Below are 25,398 nucleotides of genomic sequence, written 5' to 3'. Positions count from 1 at the left end.
TCATATACATAGAAAAGAAAACAGGTTAAACTTGCAAAAGTTTGTAGTCCGACTTTTCCCCAAATCTACAGTCCCATTATTTTGGATACACACTATTTTACAATGGTATAATGGAATAAATAGCGAAAACTTGGACTCTTTGTTTTCTGTCTCTGTGGTTAAAATTTACGGACTCCGAAGCTTAAACTTTCAAATATCAGTTATTCGACAACCCTGAACAGTGCAATAAGATTAAAATTAAGATCCTCCATTTTCCATTTAGATGGTAAATCCATGGCAATTAATTCTAATTAACAAGTATTAATGAAGCCAGAGGTTTTTTGATCGAGTCTTTTGTTATTTTGGTCTTATATATTCAAATTTAGCTGTAGCCTAAAGGTCTAAATTCTAAAGTGGCAGAGAATTAAATATTGTAGGCTTATTAGCTTTAGATTAAAATATGAAAAAATCTATATAACCGCTATTTCTTATGTAAAAGAATGAGATGGGGAAATATTAAAGAAAAGTTTTAACTTTTAATAATTACATAATAAATCTTTTTAACAAAATTTGAATACAAGTAAAGATAAAGTTCCAAGGTTCGTTAGGGCCAAAACACAGCCGCTCGCTTTTGCGAGGGAAAATACTCCCGATGAAAAAAAGTAGCGAATCCCCGGGAAAATTCAGACAAGCAACCGACAATTTGCAGTAAAAATATGGGAACAATCACAATAATCTTAAAATGTGGGACGGGAGGGGGGTGTAGAAAGGGGGAGTATATGAAATAAAATAATTGGTACAAATTAATACATGCACCAGGCACAAACTAGAGAAAAATTTCCTGTAAGAAGAAAGCAAGAATCAACTTATTGGATGAAAATAACATTCAATAGAAAAGATAAAGAGGCTAATATCGGTTATAAATAAGTACCAGGGGAGTAAATGGGGAGGAGGGGGGTAGGCTGGGAGTTTGGATCACCACAAGCTATATAGTCGTACTATTGCTCTGATGATTCTTTTTTGACAAAATATGACCATTGACATGTTTTAATTTATTTAATTATATATTTCTATTCTATTTTGGTTAAATAGGTATTCTTTTGCACGGGTCTTGTTGTATTGTTTTAATTTACTTTTTTTTTTATATTTTAATACTTGGCCTGTTCTTGATTATCCTAATGGATATAGCCTTCGTATGCCACTGGGTCTTTTAATATTGAAAAGCAAACACGTATGTTTGTTAAACCATTCCAGCGCAGAAACACTTGATCACATGGATAAATGACGTCCAGATCTTGAAAACGGTTCTGCACATTTGTTAAATAAATATAGTGCGACATCTAGCTGATATCTAGTTCATCGAGATGACATTTCCTCTAGTAAAGAACTTGTTTCGAAAATATGGCTTCCAGTCTACTACTACTACTACTAACAACTCACCGCAGCACCGAGCCGCCTGAGGCCAACACAACTACGCACGCTCCTCCTCCATCCCAATTTATTCAAGGGCTCCGTCTTTACTCCCACCCAGGAAGTTCACATTTCCTCAAAATTTCTGTTTATGACATCCTCCCACCGAATCGCGGACGACCTGCTTTCCGTTTACCTCTTATTAGTTGGCTGAAAAGGACTATCTTCGGCAATCTGTCATCCTTCATTCGTGATACGTGCCCTAGGCATCTCAACCTTTCTCTCATTATAGCCCTATAAAGCGGGATTAAGCCACATTTTTCTTACAGCCTACTGTTTGAAATACGGTCAGTAAGTTGGATACCCAGAACAATCCGTAGGCAATTTCTCTGGAAACCATCTAGCAAATCTTCATCCGCTTTTTGGAGCACCCATGCTTCGGAGTCATATTTGACCAGTGTCATCACTGTAGCTTCTAATATTCTAATCTTGGTTCGCAGACTTATCTTCCTATTTTTCCAAACTTTTCTTAACTATGAAAAACACCCTGAGCCTTGGCTATTCTACTTTTAACATCTTCACACCTTCCATTGTCCTTACTAATAATACTACCAAGGTAAGGGAAGCTTTCCACCTGATCAATCTTTTAGTTACCCAACGTCACCTTTTCATTTTCACTTATTCCTAGCCTTAGTGAACATGAAAATTGGAACTTGGAATGTTACGACATTAAAAAATGACTATCGTATCGACATTTTGACTGATGAATTCAGACGATTCGAACTGGATTTATTAGGAATTTCAGAAACTCATATTCCAGGGGTAGGAAGTATGAAATTAGGTGATTCAGAATTTGTTTACTCTGGCAGGAAGGATAGGGTACATAGACAGGGAGTAGGGCTCATGATGAATAAGGAAGCTACCAAGTATTGTTCAGGCTTGGAAGGTATTAATAATAGAATACTTATTGATCATTTTATGACTAAAAAGTTCAGGGTATCAGTTATAGTAGTATACTCCCCTGTAGAACCGATTGACGGAAATACTAGTGACTCAGATGAATTTAACTTACAGTTACAGGAGCAAATAGACAAGGTACCAGGTAGACATATGATGTTATTACTAGGATATTTTAACGCCCAGGTTGGTAGAAATAGGGATAGATAGTATCCCAGCCTAGGTAAATTTGGTGTAGGAAAAGAAAAAAAGTAATGGATACAGACTTTTGCAATTTTGTAGGTATAACCATCTAGTTATAACCAATACGGTGTTTGGTCATAAAATGGCTCATAAGTTAACATGGTATTCACGTGATGGTAAGACAGCTAACGTTATTGATTATGTTACGCAAAACCAATGACTTATAGGATCAATAAACGATGTTAGGACATATAGTCGTTGAGTCTTAAAGTAAAGACTACCATCTAGTAGTATCTAGGATTAATCTACGGCTGAAGTTCCGGAGGGGTAGCTAACTCCTAGATCTCTATGATGTAGATAGACTTCAAGATGTGAGTTTGATTGGAAATTCATAAAAACAGTTGAATACTAAACTTAAGAGTTCAAAATTTGACAATGTGGAACATGGTTGGAATAATTTTAGAGAAATAATTTGTGAAGTTGCTGAAGGTGTATTAGGCAAGAAACCTAGAACTGCAGCTAAAAATATTAGTTAAAAAGCTTTATGTTTAATAGAAAGGAGAAACGACTTGTACAAGAATTATCTGAGTTATAGATCGTATGAAAACAAAAGAAATGTAAAGAAACCACTAAAATATGAACTAAGGAGATGTGAAGTGGAGGCCATGGATAAAATTGCCGAGGATCTGGAAGATGCAGTTTGACGGCATAATAGTAAAATATTGTACTGGCACGTTAACAAATTGAGAGGGAGTAGTCAATCCGGACTTGTCCCAGTTAAAGATAGGAATGGGGTCGCAATTAGCGATAAGGAAAAAACTAAAGAGAGATGGGCCGAACATTTTGAGAACTTGCTTAACCGAGAGAGAGTTGCAGGAAAAAATATAGAGGAAAATGAAAAAGTTTGTGGTACCTTGGATGTGAAGGAAGATTTGTTTTGTGAGGAGGAATTAGTAACAGTACTAAGAGGATTGAGAAATAATAAGGCTCCAGGTGCTGATAGGTTAGTAAATGAGTTTCTTAAGTATAGTGGCTCTGAGGTTAGAAATAAGCTACTGATGATTATGAAAATGATTTTCGAAAAAGGGGACTTAATGATTTTAGGAAGACCTTAATTAAGCCACTTCATGAGAAACGTGATAAAAGTGAGTGTGGTAATTATCGAGGCATTAGTCTGGTCTCTGTAGGTAGCAAATTACTTAGCAATATGATACTTTCTAGACTGAGAGATGCCGTAGGCAAAGTTTTAAGAGAATAACTGTGCAGTTTTGGAACAGGTAGAGGATGTGTCGATCAGATTGTCACTCTTAGGCTAAGAACTGAAAAATTCCTGAGTTGTCAAAGACCATTGGTCCCCGGTTTTAGAGATTAAGAGCAAGCGTTCGATTCTGTTGATAGAAGAGCTTTAGTAAAGGTTTTGTCCTTGTATGGTATACCAGACAAATATATTAAAGTGATTAGTGCTATGTACGCGAATAAAACTGCTGCGGTTAAGGTAAGAAATGAGGTTAGTAGCTGGTTTTGTATTAAATCAGGAGTTAAGCAGGGTTGTGTTCTATCCCCCTTTATATTGATTATTTTGATGGACTTTGTTTTAAGGAGCACAGGAAAGGCAATGGGAGACCACGGAATCAAATGGGGAGGAAAAAGTCTCCTGGACTTAGATTATGCTGATGATTTAAGCATCCTAGATGAAAGTTTGAGCAAAATGAATGAAATTTAAGTGATTTTGTGAGTTCAGGGTGCTAGTATTGGATTGAAAATTAATGTTAGGAAGACTAAGTCACTAAGGCTAGGAATAAGTGAAGATGAAAAAGGTGACTTCGCGTAATAAAAAAATTGATCAGGTGGGCAGCTTCACTTACCTTGGTAGTATTATTAGTAAATACAATGTGAGCAGTTAAGATGTTAAGTGTATAATAGTCAAGGCCTAGGGTGTTTTTTTCAATGTTGAAAAAAGTTTGGAAGAATTGGAAGATAAGTTTAGAAAGTAAGAATAGAATATTAGAAACTACAGGGATGACAGTGATCAAAAATGGCTCTGAAGCATGGACGCTCCGAAAAGTCGATGCAGATTTGCTAGATGCTTTCCAGAGAAATTGCTTACGGATTGTTCTAGGTACCCGGCTGACTGACCGTATTTCAAACAATGGGCTATATGAAAAACGTGGTACAATACCGCTCTCTAGGGCTATAATGAAAGAAAGGTTGAAGTGGTTAGGGCCCGTTGAGCAGATGAACGATGACGGATTGCCGAAGATTGTTCATTTATGACAAACATTTAGAGCTAAACGAAAAGCAGTTTGCCCGCATTTGGAATGGGGGGACACCATAAAGATAGATTCAAAGGAAATGAGAACTTCGTGGGCGGGTGTAAAATGGGAGGCTTTGAATAGATTGGGGTGGAGGAGGATCATGCGTAACTGTGTTTGCCTCAGGCGGCTTGGTGCTGCGGTGAGTTGTTAGTTGTAGTAGTAGTAGTAGTAGTGACTTAGTCTTCTTAACATTAGTTTTCAAACCTATTCTAGCTCCCTGAACTTGCAAAACCTCTAAAAGCTCATTCATTTTGTTCAAACTTTCATCTATGATGCTTAAATCATCAGCACAATCTATTTCCAGGAGAGTTTTTCCTCCCCATTTGATTCCTTGGTCTCCCATTGCCTTTTCTGCGGTCCTTAAGACAAAGTCCATCAAAATGATCCATACAAAGGGATTAATTTAAAAAACTTTTTCCACAAAATAAGTTTTTCAAAGAAAAGTAAAAAACTCAATTAAACCGAAAATGAGCAAACATAAAATCAAACAATCTACCAAGCGTGAAACTACCACTAATCAGCATCGATAAATAAATGAAACCCAAAACGAATAGAAATTACAATAATTAACTGAGTCAAACTCAAAACGAGCAGAAATTAACATAAGTTGGGCTCAAAACCCCTATGCCTTCCCAAAGCCAGAACATAATTTGCACTTTACTGAAAAAAAAAATATAAATGCTTTTACTTTTATAACTTTAATAAATCAAATAATATTAAGATTCTGATTATTAAATATCAGTATATGTTTATTGAACTGACATTGCACATTCATTTGTTTTTCAAAAATCATATTCATAATCTTCAGTAACGTATCTTTAACCTCATAACCACCATATTTAAAAAGCTCATTTATCACACTATCAGCACCTGGGGCCTTATTGTTTTTTAATCCTTTTAGTCCTGTCGCTAATTCTTCCTCGCAAAACAAATATTTCTCCAAGGTATCACAAACTTTTTGATTTTCCTCCATATCTTTTCCTGCAACTCTATCTCGGTTTAGCACAATTTCAAAATGTTCTGCCCATCTCTCTTCAACTCTTTCCTTATCACTAATTGTGGCCCCATTCCTATGTATAACTGGGACAAGTCCGGATTGACTACTCCCTCTTAATTTGTTAACATGCCAGTACAATATTGTCTGATGGTGAACCTCTGAGCGCTGATATGATCAACACACATTTTTCAAATGTTTGTCGTACACACCCACCTCTTGACGAGCCACCTGAAAATGGACCCATTGAACAAATTTCGATCATTCGCCCCCATGAAGTATGTGAGAAGCTCAAACGCCTGGACCTCAGGAAGAGTAATTACCCTCTAGAAATTCCTATTGAGTTGATAGCTCATTGCTCTGAGGAGCTTAGTTTTGTTTTGGCTGCCTGTTTCAATCAATGTCTAATAGATGGTACATTCCCGGATTGCTTCAAGACAGCCTATATAAATCCCATTCCTAAAATAAAAAAACCCCTCTCACCTAACGATTTGTGCCCGATTTAAAAAACCCCGTCCCTTTCCAAAGTGTTTGAAGGCTTTATCTGTGAATATTTATATGGAGATATTGAAGCTAATTTAGACCCTCGGCAATTTGCTTTCAGGCCTGGAAATAATACTACCCACTATCTTGTATGTCTTCTTGACGATCTGATGAAACATCTCGAGAAGGAAGAGTCATACGCAGAAATCTTTCTCAGCGATATAGGAAAGGCGTTTGACAGCATCCAACACCTGATAGCTATTAACCGAGCTAAAGAAATGGGTGCTCGACAGTTTCTTGTGAGAATGGTTGCAAGCTTCCTTCACAATCGAAACCAATGTGTTTCACTCACGCAGGATGAAGCATCCAAATCCCAAGAAATATGGTGCGGAGCACTTCAAGGGCCAAAATTAGGGCCTGATCTTTTTGATTGTTTCTAACCCTGTCCTAGCACAAATACAAAGTCGCTACAACTTTGCTGGCGACCTGTCAAACATATCATTCCGCACCTTAGCGAGCCTAGCAGAGGAAATCACCACCTCATCAATATTTTTCGAGCTAAAGCACAATCTTGAAGATGTAATGCTTACAGTTAGTGAAACCAAGAGCGATATTCTACGTCTTAGTTTTTTAAATCTGCAATTCCGTCCCAAGAAGACACTGGACTTACAACTAAAGATGAAATAAAAATTCCAGGAGTAATTTTCAGAAGCAACCTCAAATGGGATCCACATATACAGTCTATCCTCCAAAAGGCTTCCCTATGCCTAAAATCCTTTGCTTGCCTAACGCGGTTCAATATCCAAATTTCCATTATGCGCAGTCTATACTGTATGTATGTCCGATCGCAAACCGAGTATGCTTGTCCCGTTTGGCACCCAGGTCTAACGGCTATCCAAACCGAAAAGCTTGAAAATATTCAGAAGCGGGCGCGCCAAATAATGCTTGGGGCAAATTATACATCCTATGAGGACAGCCTGCAGAAACTGAGGCTTCAGAAACTATCTGAAAGGTGCCACGATCTCACGATGCGTTTCGGAAAAAATGCCTAAGCTCTGATGTCCATCGCAAAATATTACCGGATTTCCAGGAATCACAGATCAATCGGCCAAAAACACGTAGAGGAGCCCTCACTTTGTCGTGCCAACTCCTTTGTCCCCCACCCCGAAAGGCATCAAAAATGTACCTATCATCGTTTGTTCCATACTTCGTGAAACACTATAATGAGGAACTAGTTGAAAAGGATATCTATAAAAAGTTGTGAAAAAGTTTATTTATTTTTATATTTATTTATCTGATCTCATGTGTTATATTTTCTTGTTGTTCGACGTCCACTGCTAGCTATAAGCTATTATGGAAATTAAGAGTTATTATTATTATTTTACTATTATGCCGTCTAGCGGCATCTTCCGGATCTTCGGCAATTTTTCCATGGCCTGCACTTCACACCTTCTTAGTTCATATTTTAATGCTTTCTCTACTTTATTTACGTTCCTTTTTTTTCATCTGATCTATCACTCAGATAATTCTTGTACAACCCCCTCTCCTGTCTATTAAACGTAAAACTGTTTGACTAATATTTCTAGCTGCGCTCATAACTTTCTTCCCTGAGACACCATCAGCTCACAAATGGTTTTCCTAAAATTATTCCATCCATCTTCCACATTGTAGTATCTCAAACTCTTGAGTTTAGTATTCAACTGTTCCTGGAAAGTCTCTCAAATTTTCATCTTGGATTCTACCAATATCATAACTTCCGGACAGGTAGTTACCCTTCCGAAATTTCAGCTTTAAATTGGTCCTAGACACTACTAGATGGTGATCTTTAATTTTAAAATCAATAACAGCACTCCTACATACCCTAGTATCTTGTAATGATCCATATTCTGAAAAGGTTTATAAAATCAAGAATCTGGTCCGAGTTGTAATTTACTCTTGCCCAACGTCTGTGGCAAAGAAGGATATCCTAGGACATATTTTATGGCGAGTGTCACGAGCCTAATTTAGTGAGCATAGCTCGTTTGAGGTTGGTAATTCTCTGGCTTTTCCAGATGTTTCTCTTGTGTCAATAATTTTGTTTACCACATATTCCTGAGAAGCTTTGAGTAGCCACATAATTCTTTTTGTTTCTAGTTAGGTTAGGTTGTAAAAATTACATGAAAATCAGTGACAAGTGTTCTTTTAAAGCAGTTCGAAAATGACAATTTGCAATACTATTTTGACAGAAAATATTCGTTATATTACATCACCAATAACAACGAAATACTGACAACCATGGCCGTGGCAAACAAGTGATTTTGAAGGAGATAATCCATTATTCTAACCATTATTAATTAGTTCTCTTCCTCGTGAAAAACGGGCCTTAAGTAAATAATTAAATTGAATAATTATAGAGAAGTGTGTTTCTGGTGGAGTCTGGTACGACCACGGAGACCGAGAGGCATCTAGAGGCTGCAAAGTCACTGAATGTAGAGATGGCGTGATGAGATCAATAGCTCTGAACCCAACAGAAGTGTGTCCTCCTCTTCCGTGTCCACCATCTGAACAAGTCTCGAAGCAGGGAGAGTGTTGTAAATTCTGTGTCGGTAAGTTTTAACACTCGTAGTCATAGGCAACAATTATATAACATAGATATCTATCCGAATCTATTGCTTCGAGGCGTGGATCAAAGCTATTTGTGATGATATTACCACTGATTATCTATTATGTATCACCACATATCTCACTTCAACATTATTGCAAGCCTGAAAAACCATCTGATCAGATGATTTGCTTCCTAAAGGCTGACGATATTCAATGACATTGCGCGGGTGGAACGTTATCCAATCCAATCCGAGTGTGGGCGGAGCGTAATCTAATCCAATGACATACCGCGAAATTGCACGGGCGGGCGAGTTTTGTTAGATAGCTAGTGTAATTGAGGGTCACGTCGACCGATGTATTTTGTTGGGAGTGAGATATCTGTGTAAGCATTAATAATTTGTGATATTACTGTATGTTGAAGACAGTGTTGCCAAATTTATCGAACGGTCAATTATTCAAGCGATCACTTCATGTTTATTAAACAATATTTGTTAAGTATTCAAAAGCAATGAAGGTGTTAAGTAATTGCAAGAAAACTTGTGATTATTCCACATCTTATTTTTAATTCTCTTGGGATTCTCTAATAAAATTCGAATGTTCTGAATAAGCTTACTTTTAACTGTTAGCATTCATGAAAACATTTCTGGAAGAAAATGAAGACAAAGGCGTGCGAAAGCACCAACTTTTTCGACCACAAAACAATTGCTCGGTTGGACATCTGCATCATATACCTTTTGTCTTTGCTTTTTCTCAACTTTAGTTGGTTTACTAATTCAGGTTAATACTTAACTACTGTCCCTTTTAGGCTATATTTTTCTGGGAATAGGGATCAAGCATAGTATTTTGAGGATTAGAATAGGTCCCTTCGCCGAAAGAACAGTAAAAATAAGAAATCCGCTTGTTGGAGAATAGTTGATCCACGTACGGACTGGAGTGTTAATGCCTTATTTGGTTTGTAGTGGCACCGATTTGGGGGACTGGATAATTTCTCCCTTGCTCTTGTTTTTCTCCAATCTGATTTTAAAAATACAATTTTTTGGTGTTTTTATTAAAAATACCCTTTTTTGGTAATAGAAACAAAGTGACATCTCTAGATTTGATGAATTCATTTGCCCCCTTCCCACAACCTTGTGAAATTGTGCCACTAATTTTCGATCATAAGTTGAAAGGGAGTATATCCTCTTTCGTCAAAAACTAGTTAAATAGATCGTCGCACAAGGTTTGGTTATAATTCTATCAAATTGTCAAGGTTTTTTGTCCCGTTTTGGCTGAAATAAACAATTTTAATTGAAACCCAGTTTTGGTAGATGAAACAATTTTAGTTGCCTCAGAAAAGTAATGAAAAAAAATATGACCAATTTAGTTTTCTTAATCCTGTTTATTTAGGCTGATTTGAGTAAGCTCATTCGATTTCTAATAATAAAATAATCAAAATTTGCACACAAGAATCCTTTAATTTACTTATTTTATAGAATTTCTAATTTTACTGAGTTAAAAGCACCAAGGACTATAACAATGAAATCATATTGTTGGATTTAGCTTAAACTTAAATTAACTTATCTTAAGCTTATAGCTAAAACTTATGACACTTACTAGACTTAACCTACCGGTAGCTTAAACTTAAACTTATTGTTGGAATTGGTGGAAACTTGAAAAACCATATATATCTTAAAAAAAATTAAAAGTAAAGGAAATTTTTAAATAAATTTTAATTTAAAAATTAAAAAAATAAAATTAAAAGAAATATATATCTTAGAAAAAATAATTCAAATTTTAATGAAAAGGGCCTCCATATGCAATTGTACAGTTTATGGTAGTATTGTTTGCCGAGCTTAAAATAAAGACACGTGGAGAGCAAATCAGCATAAAAAGCTAAGACGCTTTTTAACATGACGCCAAAACTGCTGAAGAAGGTGTAGCTTTCTTCAAAAGTATACCCACTTTTCGTACCAACAAATTGATAATTTTTACGGAAGCAAACTAATTAGTTGCTAAATTCAACTAATTAGTTTTCTCGTTTATTTGTATGATTCAGCTTGGCAACACTGACAAAAATGTTTTAGGTTCTTAAAAACCTCATAATAGTGAAACAACCAAAACAAAATTTTTTTAAAACGGCGATTTTCAGGCATGAATAGACCTAAGATGAGTTCAGGGGACAGGGAGTTTTCATTTTGAGGTCCTTGATAGTTTAAAATTAAACGTATTCTTCCAAGAATTTTCAAAAAGTGGACTGAACACTTTGACTAAGCGTTATAGAATTTACCATTAAAATAAATTATTAATTGCGAAACAATGACCCTCAAAGTAAAGAGATTAAAATTCTAGCCAAACTAGTAAACTAATATAAGCAAGGGAGTTATTCTCACGGAAACTCATCGCTTGGCAACATTTTTGGAATATACTTGGTTTCAAAGGCGTGTCCAGCATTTTTGTTCGGGGGGTGGGGGGATATGGTATTGCTTGGTTTACCAAGGTATTGGAAACGGGTAAGAACTCCGGACCATAGAAACATCAGCATCTTGGAAAGAGCAATATATACAGTTAAATTTTGCAATTAAACTATAAGTGGCTTTTCTGAAAAGTGTGGATGTAGGAACTTTAAGTATCCATTTTGGGTCATATTTTGCACATATGGTACGATGAATCTTTGAAAGTATAATTAATGTACCTCTCACCACTCACGTGGGTAAGGCTGATGACGCTCTCAACGCCAAGCCGGTATAAGGATTAAGAAAGTAAAGAGGCCAATCTGGAGGCTCTTCTTCTAGCGAACACTTTTTTTTTTAGCAGAGTATATTTATCTTAAAGTGTCAAACATATCCAAAGACTACTTTAGCCATGTCAAATTCCAACCTAGTTTGGTTAATGGACTATTTTAACAATGTTCAAGGACGCTTAATTGACGAAAAAAATTATTTTGTCAAAAATCTATGGTTAAATAAATATTGAAATTTTGACATTGGATTGACATTTTAGGAGCAGACTATTGCGGACAAGGCCATGAATGTCATGGCAATGCGAGTTGTATCAATCTTCGAACTGAATTTTTGTGTCAGTGTAATCCAGGATTCTATGGAGATGGGAAAAATTGTACTGGTATGTTTTTGAGCATTGACGCTGCATGCACTTCGGCTTTTTCATGTTTGTCAATAATGTATCTTCCTTTATGCTTGGCTGCTTTTTTGCTTTTTGAAGTTAATTTTAACAGTTGAAATCAGACCTAATTATGCTTGCAGACTCCCAGTGTAGACTAAGCGTTCCTGATTCTTGTCCAGTGCTCCCTCCGGATAATTTTGGTTAATTCAGGTTTAAATTGTACTGGTGCTAGTTAAATATCAAAATAAACATCATTGCAAAATACGGTTATATTACCAAAACAACAGAAAAAACAAACAAACAAGGGAAACATGGATCTGTCAATAAAAATTCAACCGAGCAAAAATCCTAACCAATAATGGTTAGCATCAGTTAAATTCACTGGAGCTTCATTCAACACAAGATAAATCCACTTTTTTATGGCTGAAATAAAAGTAATTTTATTTTGTATTGCACTCAAAATGATGAAACCAAAAAGAAAAAAGCAAAAAAACAAGGGACACTTATATCTTTTAATAAAAATTCAAACTAGCAAAAATCCTAACCAATAGTGAATTTATTCACAAGAGCTCCATTGCACAAAACATAAATTCAGTTTTTATGGCTGAAATAAAAGTAATTTTGTTTTGTATTGCACTCAAAATTATGAAACCAAAAAGAAAAAAAAACAAAAAAACAAGGGACACTTATATCTTTTAATAAAAATTCAAACTAGCAAAAATCCTAACCAATAGTGAATTTATTCACAAGAGCTCCATTGCACAAAACATAAATTCAGTTTTTATGGCTGAAATAAAAGTAATTTTGTTTTGTATTGCACTAAAAATTATGAAACAAAAAAGAAAAAAACAAAGAAAAAACAAGAGAAACTTATATCTGTCAATAAAAATTCAAACTAGCAAAAATCCTATCCAATAGTGATTTATTCACTAGAGCTCCATTGCACAAAACATAAATTCAGTTTTTGTGGCTGAAATAAAAGTAATTTTGTTTTGTATTGCACTCAAAATTATGAAACCAAAAAGAAAAAAGCAAAAAAACAAGGGACACTTATATCTTTCAATAAAAATTCAAACTAGCAAAAATCCTAACCAATAGTGAATTTATTCACAAGAGCTCCATTGCACAAAACATAAATTCAGTTTTTGTGGCTGAAATAAAAGTAATTTTGTTTTGTATTGCACTCAAAATGATGAAACCAAAAAGAAAAAAAGCAAAAAAAGGGACACTTATATCTTTCAATAAAAATTCAAACTAGCAAAAATCCTAACCAATTGTGAATTTATTCACAAGAGCTCCATTGCACAAAACATAAATTCAGTTTTTATGGCTGAAATAGAAGTAATTTTGTTTTGTATTGCACTAAAAATTATGAAACAAAAAAGAAAAAAACAAAGAAAAAACAAGGGACACTTATATCTTTCAATAAAAATTCAAACTAGCAAAAATCCTAACCAATTGTGAATTTATTCACAAGAGCTCCATTCAATAAAACATAAATCCACTTTTTCATGGCTGAAATAAAAGTAATCAAAATATATATTGTAATTGTAATCAAAATTATGAAACGAAATAATTTAGATATACAAGGCTATTAAGCTGAACCAATAACCAAATTAATTTGACAAATAAACCGGTTAATAAACCAAATTAACTAAAAATAAGAAATATGTAACTGAAAAATGGGCCTCAGTGTTGTTATATGTGTTGAAATATGGGCCTCGGGCCTCAGTGTTGTTTTGCCTCAGATTTCATTTTCTATCTCTTTTTCTTCGTTTAAATTTGGTTTTGCTAGTTTGTGTTGTCTTTTTTTTTTTTAAACCCATGTGTATGCATTTGTCGGGTTACTATTGAGCACTTTGGACATTTCTGTTTAATACCCAACCATCATGAATGGCCTCAGTTTTTTGTTAATTCATGTAAAAGTAGATTTTTTTTGCATATTTCTCATCCTGTCTAAGTGTTCGGAATTTTTTGAATTGAATTGGATTAAACTTTATTAAACAAAAAAAAACACAGTTTAATCATTTGAAAAGTAGCCGTTCAAGAATAAACAAAGCTCGAATGACTAGGATTTTATATATTAGATAGATTTCGTATCTATTACATAACATGTAGGTACGCCTAGCCTATTATTTTAATACGGCGGAGCCATGCGATTGATGTTTAGGCTCAGGTGATACAGAATTATTGTCTGTTTACCTGTCTACTTCTGTTGCTTCTTTTGTGAAGGAGGCCAATGTTGGACTAGATTAGTGACCATCTTGAGTTAGTTGAATATTCTATAGTACCTATTATCTTGATAGGTGCAAAAACTAATGTAAAGGAACTGGAAGTAAATAGGACCCACTAAGATCTGCAAAGTTAGGTAACTTAAAAAGTTAAGATTCACTTTGAACAAAAATAACTAATAGCCCCATAGAAAATCCAAAGTCTATGAATATCATATTTTTTCCTTGATTTCAACGTCATATTTGTACAGCTGGAGCGAAAATTTGAAATGAACAAAAGCTCATATCAACACTAACTTGTCCCTAATTATTGCCTACTAATACTGTGCCTTCGTACTGCTTGCCATATTTATTTTACACATAGGATAACGCTCCAAAGCTTCCCTCTTTTCTAATTTCAAAAATTTCGGCTAAAATCTTAACTCTGATTGGTCAGTCACAAATTTTATTCTTGAAAGTTGAATATTGTTTCAATATAGAAATTACGAATGGGATGCACAATTGGCGCTATAGTCGTGCGCAATTTTGATTCGATCGACCAGTGGGAATATAACTCTGCCTGGATGAGCTTAAGTATTTTTTTTTGGGGAGGGGGGGGGCGGGTGAGAGGGGTAGCATTGAAAAATGAACCTTTTTAGTTTGTACAGAAGTGAAAGTCGAGAAAAGAAGTTCGTGGAAAATTTAGAGTTTCGGATACCCCCTTCCACAAACGTCCTTAGCCCGTGTATTATTCTGATTTGTGCGTACTGTAGCGACGAGCAAATTAAATTTGGCGCTTTATGGGTAAATAAATTAATAAATATGCAGATTTTAGGCTCCTAATTTTTTTTAACAAGCTTGTTAGAAAAAAATTAAAATTATCTTTATTACGTCTCTAGGATAAAAGCTTTGCAACTTCTTTTCCAGATATAGATGAATGCAACACGTTGGGTGGAAAGGAAGGTCACCACTGTGGAAACAACACCATCTGTGTAAACAGCATCGGGTCATATACTTGTCAATGCCTTGAAGGATACGCCCGTGAAGATAACTTTACATGCTCTGAAATTGATGAATGTGCTGTAGGATTGCATAAATGCGATGCTAATGCTCATTGTACTAATATTCTCGGTGGATACAAATGTGACTGTGCAGCTGGTTATGAAGGGGATGGCAAATATTGTAAACGTAAGTTTCAGTTTTAACTAGGGACCTAGGTTCCTGGCAGAATATTATTCTAGGAGGAGTAGTCTACATGACATTTTAAGGGAATGGCAAGGGTTCAAAAAAAAATTTTTTTTTCCTATAACAGTGTCAAATTGTGTTTGATTACAACAAAATTAACCAACTTTTACATATTTTTATTTTCAGGGGAATGAAATATATCTTCCTTACCAGGGACGTAAACAGGGTAAGGCCTCAGCCCCCTTGATATCCCTAATTTTGCGGAATTCTTATGAGCACTTTTTATTCAAATTATCAAAAAAGCTTTTAGAAATATGACGGAAATGATTCTTAAAGCTGAGGCACTCGTCCAGTACAACTCCAAGAAACTTCACTGATTTAGCACGTAAGATGATGTTTCCACTTAACTGAATCTGCTCAATCCAAAGGTAATAATTAGGGCTTCTACCATATATCACCAAGGAGCTTTTCTTGTGGTTCAACTTTAGTTTATTCAGTCTCATTCATTTTTCAATGTATAGAATACCAGTTTTCAAAAGGCTTAGCAGCCACTGTACAATGGGTATCATCTGAAAAGCTCGGTTAAAATAACCTTAACCTTAGTAACTTCACTAGTTGACAGACCACAGCTTACCAGGAACCTATCTAAATCATTAATATATATAAAAACAATAGGAGTCCCAGACCTGATCCTTGAGGAACACCACATTTAATACCCTTGTCACTTGATTAAAAATCCCCTATTTTAAAGCACTGGGTCCGTTTATTCAGAAAGGAAATTAATAGTTGCAATAAATTACCCCAAATACCACAATTCTCCAACTTTTTCACCAATATTTCATGATCCACGCAATCTAAGGCCTTCTTAATATCTAAGAATACAGATGCAACTTTCAGACTACAGTCCAACTTATCAGTAACAAACGAAGTTAAAAATAGAACAGCTTGCTCGGTCGACATTGCTTTCCTGAAACTAAGTTGAGCAGAACGAACAAATGATCTTGATTCAAGGAACTTCACAATTCACTCATTATTTGTATTCTTAGAAGAAGACCAGAGAGTCTTGAGTTTAACTCCCATATTAGCAGCGATTTTTTTCAAGCAAGGCGGAAAGAATTCAGAGATCTTATCGTCATTTTTTTTAATCGTAGTATAAAAGGTTTTTTTCTACATAATTTGTTTTCACTCAATATTTTTTTTTATCTCAGATGTAATTTATTTGATAATCTTATTGCTGTCCCAAATCAAAGTCCTTCCCAAATTGTTCTTCGCTACACCTGGACTGGTGCTTGAAGCTGGATCAGCCGTTTTCGCCTTACCTAGTACCTGAAATTCCAATGTTTTGTGGAAATTTATTTAACCATAAACTCACCAGACTTACGGCCTTGGGACTGCTTCGGATTGACGGTCGTAGGAGCAGCATCATGCAGGTTGAAGGTTACATACTTATGCTTGCAGCATTGTACGGCCTTGGCACTGCTTCGGGATTTGACGATCGTGAGAACATCATCGTATTAGTTGGTGGCTAAATACTTGTACCTGAACTTGCAGCTTTGTAAGGGATTGCTTCGTGATTTAACGGCCACGTGAACATCATCATATTGGCGGGGGGATGCATACTTGTACTTCCAGTCGCACTAGAATCAGGCTTGCTTCATTTTATGCCTTCAGTAGGGCAAAAAAAATGGAAATCCTATCGTTATTTCTAAACCAAAGCGGTCTCAAATATTGTTTTATACAAAGCTTGGATGATATGTTCCGATTTCTTTGAGGGGGATGATAAACTAAGCCAAAAGACACTTTGTGCATGCAGATGTCAAAAGAGCGTATCTACAGTACCTATAACATAATGTTTAAAGAATTCAAGGATCTTCCGTTGTTCCCAGCACCAAACCTGTTCCGTTCAGTATTATATCTGCACGAAATTTTCTAATTTCAATGAAGCGAAAAGAATATTGGTATCTTAAAACATTCCCAAAGTCAAAATGAACCATTTTCCAACATCTGTATGTTAGAAAGAATTCAGAGATGTTATCGTCGTTTTTAAGTCAATCTAGTTCCCAAATTCTGCCCGATGTCTGCACGATATATTCTAGTTACCATAAAGCAAAAAGAATTCTGATGTCCTATGATCGTTCCCAAAATCAAAACGAGACATTTTCTAACTTCAGTAAGGCAAAAGAACTCTGAGATCTTATCATCATTCCCAAGATCCAGGTTGTTCCCAAACCCGTTCTGTACTATTTTTGCACGACATTTTCTAATATTAGTATGCTAAAAACAATTTGAAGGTCTTTTAATGTTCCCAAAATCAAAGGCTATTTCATTATTTTTTCATTTTACTGGGAAGAAAAAAATAAGGTTTCTAAGCTTTTTTTCCGGGAACTTTGCTTTGTTTGAGCATTTATATAAAGATAATTTATATAAAAAATTAGAGTGTATAGCTTAGTGATGTGGCTTCATTTTGGTATGTTTATAATGTTACGTATATGTGTGTTTGGTACAATTTTTATAAAAAATGCAAAACAAATTAAATTGGGATACCCGTAGAGATATTTTTGAAAGGGGGAGGGAGGAATGCTAGAAGTTTTGTTGAATATGTGTGAGTTGTTCCCTTTGGTTTTGAACAACAAAATACAGGTAGAACAAAGGGGAATTTGTTTCAATAAGACAGCGGAATGCAAAATTTAAATGAATGTCTCGGCCCTATGTCCAAGGACGGTCCTCAGCCCAACACAACCGAAATTAAAACATCCCTAGAATAATAGCTTCAACGAATTTCAACCAAGACAGTCCCGGTTGAACTTCGTTGAAGTTATGATTCTAGGGCTGTTTTTAAAAAACATTTTTAGTTTTACAGTTCGTATTTTAATGTAAGTTTCTATTTTATATTTTCGTTTGTGTTGTGCTGAGGACGGCCCTTGGACACAGGGCCGAAACATTCATTTAAATTTTGCATTCCGTTGTTTTATAGAAAAAAATCGCTATTGTTCTATTTGTATTTTGTTGTTTATGATGGAAAGGCAGTGTGGTTGGTCTTCGTCACTTTTTATTCCGTTTTGTTTGTTGTTTTCTTTTTTGTAGCCATAACCCATGTGGCTTTAAAGCATAAATATCTGTATATATATTATGTCCGTAGACTATATTTTTTTTTGCAATGGCCCGAAGCTGCTTTCATAGCAATAGATATATGTCTACATCTATTTATCTATCTGTAGTATTTTGATACCAGGTAGGCTTTGGTACAGTGGGTGTTGACTTTTTGCTCTGTTGTTCCACATGTCAAAACCTTGATACTTGTGACTTTACTCTTTGATAATATTAAATGTTGACGATTTTGTTTTAAATCGTTGAAAAAAGAAATTTTTTTTCTATTTTTAAGGAAGTTTAAATCCTTCTAGAAAAAGTTTTGGTAAAATCTTAATTAGCTGAATTTTGTTTTTTCAAGATTTTTTCAAAATATCTAATTTATTAGATATTTTTTTTTCAAAGAATAGAGGACGCAGAGGCACTTCCTAACTCAGGAATAAATTGGCGTTTTTACTTCAGCAATGACAAGTAAAAGGAAACTTAAATTTTCTTAACAGATGTCAATTTATTACAGAAATAAGTTTTCAAAATGAAGATAGAATAAAGGTTTATATAAGCTTTTAATAAACAAGGTGGGTAAATGGACGAATCTGAGACTATTAGTCTAGTGTTGTAAGTATCTTGTCCGTCTGGTGCAGGTTACAGCTGCAAGCTTATCACAAAATGGCTTGATTTAGAGGGAACATTTACCTATAATCACCTACAAAATATGTATTTTTTTATGTTGTTTTTAGTAGTACTTTATGGCATAATTTTGTCGGAGTTTCACTTATTTTTGTCACTATAAGTTTCAAAACGAAGGAGGATTTGCTAGATGTTTTCCAGAGAAATGGTCTACGGATTGTTTGGGGTACCCGTCTGACTGATCGTATTTCAAACAGTGAGCAGTAGTAAAAATGTGGTTCAGCCCTTGCTTTCTAGGGCTATGCTAAGGCTGAGATGGCTAGGACACATTCTCCGGGACGCATGACAGATTGCCAAAGATCGTTTTTGTCGGCAAACAATTAGGCCCAGATGAAAAGCAGATCTTCCCTGAATAGGATGCGAGGATGTCGCAAGGAATAATTTAAGGGGCACTGGAATTCTTGGATGGGTGTAAAGAGGGAGGTATTGAATAGATTGGGATGGCATAGGGCCGTGCGTAGCTATGCTGGCCTAAGGTGGCTTGACGCTGCGGTGAGTTGTTAGTAGTAGTAGTAGTGGTATTAGTAGTAGCAATAGTAGTAGTAGTAGTAGTAGTACTAGCAGTAGTAGTATTATAAGTCTTAAGTTGTTAAAAAGAAAATAAAAAACAAAACTGATGCATTTTGAGGGGTCAAAAAGTGAGATAATTTTTTGTTACACCATGTATACTCAAAATATTTTTAATTGCTTTGTTCTTGAACAGCATGTTAGTTAGGATACTGATGGAAGTTGAATTTCGCTTTGGCAGATCGATTTCAGGTCGCCGCTAAAACCAGGTTTAAGTGGGTGAGAATAATTAGTTATGTCAGAACGATGGCTTTTGTCACTGGCTCTGATCCTTTTCACCTGACAAAGTTTATCATAATCTGTCAAAACTTAGCTTTATCATATTAAACAAATTATTTATTATTATCTTTATATTTCTAATCTTCATCGACAAACTTTCTAAATACAAGTATTTGGAATTGAAACTGTTTTTACTTGTCATTATCGGTTCTTGGCGAGCATGGCAAAATCATTTCTGACATATTTTTCAGCCATCTGCAGCCAGTTATGTCAAAACGGTGGCTTTTGTCGCGTGCCGGAACAATGCTCATGTCGTTCAGGGTTCACAGGTCAGCAGTGTGAATTGGACCTAGATGAGTGTGCACTGAACATGCATAAGTGTGGTGAAAACTCAGAATGCGTGAATAAATATGGCTGGTATGACTGCAAGTGCAAAAAAGGCTATAGATCCTTTGCTAGTGGGGATAATTCAACAGTTTCTTGTATAGGTAAGTAACCTCTTTTTTGAGTATGTTTAATTGACCTTATAATAAAGGAACCGAAAGATTAAGGTGAAAGCCCTTTTATAAGAAGTACCAGAGAACCGAGTTTTTTGGTGGGAGAAACTTTAATTTTATTCGGCAAACCTTTCTTCATATTTGTACAGACAAATTAATCCATAGGCCTACTATCAACAATGAAATTAAATTTTAATGTGCTTTTTAAAATATTTAGCACAGACATTTATTTTCCAGCAAAATTTATCATAACTATTCCAAGTATTTGTAACGTCGTTTATACGAATTTTCTTTTCAAAATTAAACCCCTAAACAGATTTTTCCAATGGCGTTACCTATCTATATAGCCTTCACAGCGGTAAGTGGTAGTATTCTAATTTTCAAATAAAAAACGTATTGCCAGGCTCGAGAAAATACTTCTAGACAAAAAAAATAAATATACTCGTACTTATATACAATTATTATCCGTGTAATGAGTTAAGGTTCTTATCTCAGAACTGTTACGTCTACCTATTTTTCTAACTAAATAAAGAAACACTGGATTCTTCTCTTGAAAGTTGATAGCTAATATAAAATTTGTAATGAGAAGAAACTGGCTTATACAGATGTATAAATCTTAAAATGAGCACTAATAACCATTGATTAAGAAAACAATCCTGGAATGAAAACAAGTAACAACATACATTGAAGCCAAACTCTAAACGAACAGAAATTATAGAAAGATCTGAGTTTCCTGTGAAATTTAAAGTTTTTTTTAAGGTCATCGGTTCGCAGGTTTTCCATGAAATGGTAGAAAGTGACAGGTTTTGGAGCTAAGGCTCCAGGACTGTCAATAAAGGGACATTTTTGCTCTTGTATGACAATTCTTCACCTTGGCTGACAATTTGGAGTTTGAAAAGAAGAGAATTTGGTCAAATCATGTATGTGAAGTAAAAACCAACTAAACGAATAAATAAAAGCAGTTGTTCGGTCCCTTCAACCCCGCAAAAGGCTAAAGCATCCCACTTTTGCACTTCAAGCTATACATGTCAAAATTACTTTCATGATTCTGATCTCAACAAGATGTAACACCGTAGACCAGATTTATAACACCTTAAACTTTACAAAGACTCATATCTACATCTCCACAAAGGACTCAAAAGGCTAGAGTGCCCTTTTTACAGCCTTTAACTTATATGTAGTAATTATGTTAAAGTTTGTCAACCAAATGAGGTCATACCGCACAGTATTCGTTAATGCACATTAAAAATAAATTTCTGAAATATTAATCTTCGACCCCTGCCCTCCTCCTCCCCGAAAATGTAGCAAATCTTTGCATAACCCTTATCTCAGCAAGATGTAACACAAGTCAGAGATGTAATAATAATAATAATAATAATTTTATTTCAACCCTTCATGCAAATACATGTAAATGCTCGAAGGAGTTATAAAAACGAAAGAAAAAAACAACAAAAAAATCACACAACGCTAGAAAACAAAATTAAACTTCGTTAACTATGGAAAAGAGAAAAAGAAACGAAATCAAAATCACGATTTTACTGCACAAGACTAGCCAATGGAAAGTCGTGTATCCTTCTATTTCGACTCTTGAAACGGGTATACAACTCATCCATTTTCTTACTTATCTCAAAAATATAGTACCTCTGCGAAACATAAGAGTTTCTGAACCATATGGGAATTCCCAATAAATATTTGCAATACCGAAAAAAAATTGAACGAATTTGGTTACGTTCGGTTTTACTTGAGCAATTCCATAAAGGGGTTAAAAAAAAGACATGTGGCGCAAACATGGCATTACAGAGACGACCGAGCGTAATTTTGTCAAATTGACCTTTAGTTCGTGCTAGCATGCCGTAGGTTTTTCACAGTTTTTCTTTAAGTGCGGCAATAACAAGATTTTTAGTTACTCTAACAAAACTTCCATACCGAAGCCTGACATATTCAAATTTATCCTTTTGAAGAACTGTCTTCCCGCAAGCATCAACAACACGATTTGCCTATGTTTCCTCGTTCAAGACTACAAATTCATTCTTAGACGGCTCTATTGTTAGCCCAATATCACCAAGTGCAGATGAATATGTGATCAAAAATCCAATAAAAGCTCTTATATTGTGGGCCCTCAAACTTTTCAAAGGCTACAGTGTCTCACTTCTGGATTTCAAGCCATACATGTTGAAAATACTTTCATAAATCTGGTCTCAACAAGATGTTATACCAGATTTGTAATCAAAACCTAACAAAGACTCAAACCATCCAAAAGGCTAAAGTATCCTATTTTCAGCCTTCAATCCATACATAGGAATAAAATTAGCAATATCGAGTTTATCTAAAGGGAATAAGGCCATACAACACAGTATTCAACGGTGCATACAAAAAATTAATTAATTAAATATGAATCTTCTTCCCTACCCCTCCCCCCGAACAATATAGAAAATCATTGCATGACCCTAATCTAGACAAGTTGTAACACCAGTCACAAATTTGTAATCAACAACCTCATAAAATCTCATACACTGCGGGTGCTCAAACTTTTCATATGCTGGAGTGTCCCACTTTAGGCCTTCAAATCATTCATATCGAACATACAAGCACGGTTCAGACCTCAACATGACATAACAGAAATCTCAGATTTGTAATGAACAGCCTCATAAATTCTCAACAACAACTCTTTTTGAAAACCGAAATCTGAAAAGTACACATTTAGTTTGTATTTGTTTAGGATATTCATATATATATGACATTTATCTTGAAATTAAGTTAATCTTAATATTAATTATTTTAGATGATTACCACTTTATCTGCTAGTAACTATTTCTAAATAATCCATGAAGTATGTACACTTTCAAACTGATTCAAATGTACACTTTCTATACGGACAAAGTTGAGGGGGGGAGATATTAGAGGAGAACTTACCCAAGGAACCTACTTTGGGGCCTTCAGTGGTACCGATTGGCAGTCCTTGTGTTACTCTGATTTCAGAAAGATTAACAATTTGTGAAATAATCATGATTTCTGAAGAATTCTAAGTGTGTTTAGATTTTGGAATTCTGTATTGCAATAAAGCCTTAAGTTTTTAATCAGGAAGCTTAGAAACCCTCTTATATCAATTTGGGGGGGGGGCGGGAATCAAGTGCCATGGGTGCCCATAAAAGGGGGCAAGGGGGGCGCTCGCCCCCCTCCCTGGCTGAATGACGGAGTCATATATTTGTATTAATTAAAAAAAACTTTTTCCACAGAATAAGTTTTCGAAGAAAATTAGAGCTCTATTAAGTCAAAAATGGGCAGAAATAAAGTCAAATAATCTTCCAAGCGTAAAACTACCACAAATCACTATAAAAAATTAAATGAAACTCAAAACGAACAGAAATTATAATAAATAGCCGAGTCAAACTCAAAACGAGCAAAAATTAACAATACTAGGGCTGACAACCCCCATGCCTTCTCAAGACCAGAACATAACTTAGGCTTTACTGAAAAAAAAAATGACTGTGGATTGTCAGTTTGATATACCTATAAACGCAAAACGAAGTGCCGATTAGACCAGGTAAGCCCCCTCCCCCTAAAATTCAGCCTATGGGCGTCCATGTCAAGCACTATATACAATGGTATCCGGCGGTGTCCACGGTGGTACTCTCTCGTTATTCATACGGTAATACTATTGCTACTAAAGCGTATTAATGCGAAATTTTGGGAAAATTGAAAAAGTATTGAACTAAATCGAAACACACTATGCGCATGCAGGTTGCCAAGAGGAAGCATCCGCAATGCTTCAGGAACGATTGATGATATTAAGTTGAAACTTTCAGCGTGTGTTGAGGGGGATGTTAAAAAAAGTTGCTTTGTGCATGCTGCCGCTAATGCTACTACTACTACTACTACAAATATTGTTACTACGCAAGCTAATGCTATTAAGGTGGAGCTTTCAAAGAATATTTATGTGAATGTCGAACTAAATCACAACTAAATAATTTTAATGTCCCTTTGGGTGCAAATAATTAAAAAAAAACGTTTTCCACAAAAAGAGTCTTCCAAAAAAAGTAAAGAGCTCCATTGAACCAAAAATGAACAGAAATAAAGTCATATGATCTTTCAAGCGTAAATCTACCATAAATCACCATCAATAAATAAATGAAACCCAAAACGAACAGAAATTACAATAAATAACCGAGTCAAACTAAAACGTGCAGCGGTAGGACTAACACCCCTCATATCTTCTGGAGACCGGAACAGAATTTGCACTTTACTGAAAACAAAATACATTTTAAGTGTTTCCATTTTTTTAACAAAAAATTATTACGACTTTAAGGAATAAATATCAGTATATCTATATTAAACTGTCAATCCACATTCATTTTTTTTTTTATCTAGTCCAGTGATTTGAATCAAAGTTTTCTTTTTATATATATATTAAAGTTTAAAGCTGCTTCCAAGGACAGCTTTTTTTCCGTAGCGGAGCGTTTCATTCCATCGTAAGCTTAATTTTATAAAAAGGTAGCATATTCTCGGCAAAATATTTCAAATTTCTAAAATAAAGACACCCAAAAAAGACAATTGGGTTAGCCAACCCATCAAGAAGTATATTAAATGAGTTAATAAGTACTTCTACAAATCTACTTTTGAGAACATTCAAGCATACTGAGAAAATCTCTCAAACTTAGAAATCAGCCTCAAAAAGAGCTCAAAATGAGCGTTAATCTAGAAAGTAATCCCAGTTCGAAAGTTGGCCTAAAATACGATCGTATTGAATAAATACGGCCGTTTTTATCTCGAAAAGTGCTATAATCTTTAGCATTCCATCAACGTAATAATGCGTGACGTCACTCACCATGGTAACCGAAATTCCTGTGGTAAAGGTTTTTGGCTTCATAATGGATTGCCAAGCCCAAGTTCGAGTGAAATACTGTCAATCGATCGAGACAGTTATAAATAAAATGAGGCGTGGA

General features: G+C 35.1%; 1 protein-coding gene across 2 annotated transcripts in view; it reads left to right on the top strand.

Moving 5' to 3' along the window:
* Positions 1-25,398, top strand: part of LOC148939132 (protein kinase C-binding protein NELL1-like) — a 145,361-nt gene that overhangs the window by 59,189 nt on the left and 60,774 nt on the right. For both annotated transcript variants that reach the window (XM_089106604.1, XM_089106603.1), the window contains exons 8-11: positions 8,715-8,906; positions 11,884-12,003; positions 15,141-15,401; positions 20,210-20,446. In XM_089106604.1, the coding sequence (XP_088962730.1) occupies positions 8,715-8,906; positions 11,884-12,003; positions 15,141-15,401; positions 20,210-20,446 (810 nt within the window). The remainder of the gene's footprint in view (positions 1-8,714; positions 8,907-11,883; positions 12,004-15,140; positions 15,402-20,209; positions 20,447-25,398) is intronic.

The sequence above is a fragment of the Artemia sp. Qi Xiang Cuo genome, chromosome 21, assembly GCF_049724085.1.
Source record: "Artemia sp. Qi Xiang Cuo chromosome 21, ASM4972408v1, whole genome shotgun sequence".
Lineage (NCBI taxonomy): Eukaryota > Metazoa > Arthropoda > Branchiopoda > Anostraca > Artemiidae > Artemia > Artemia sp. Qi Xiang Cuo.
Note: the sequence above shows the minus strand (reverse complement) of the source record. Positions and strands in the feature narration are given on the sequence as shown.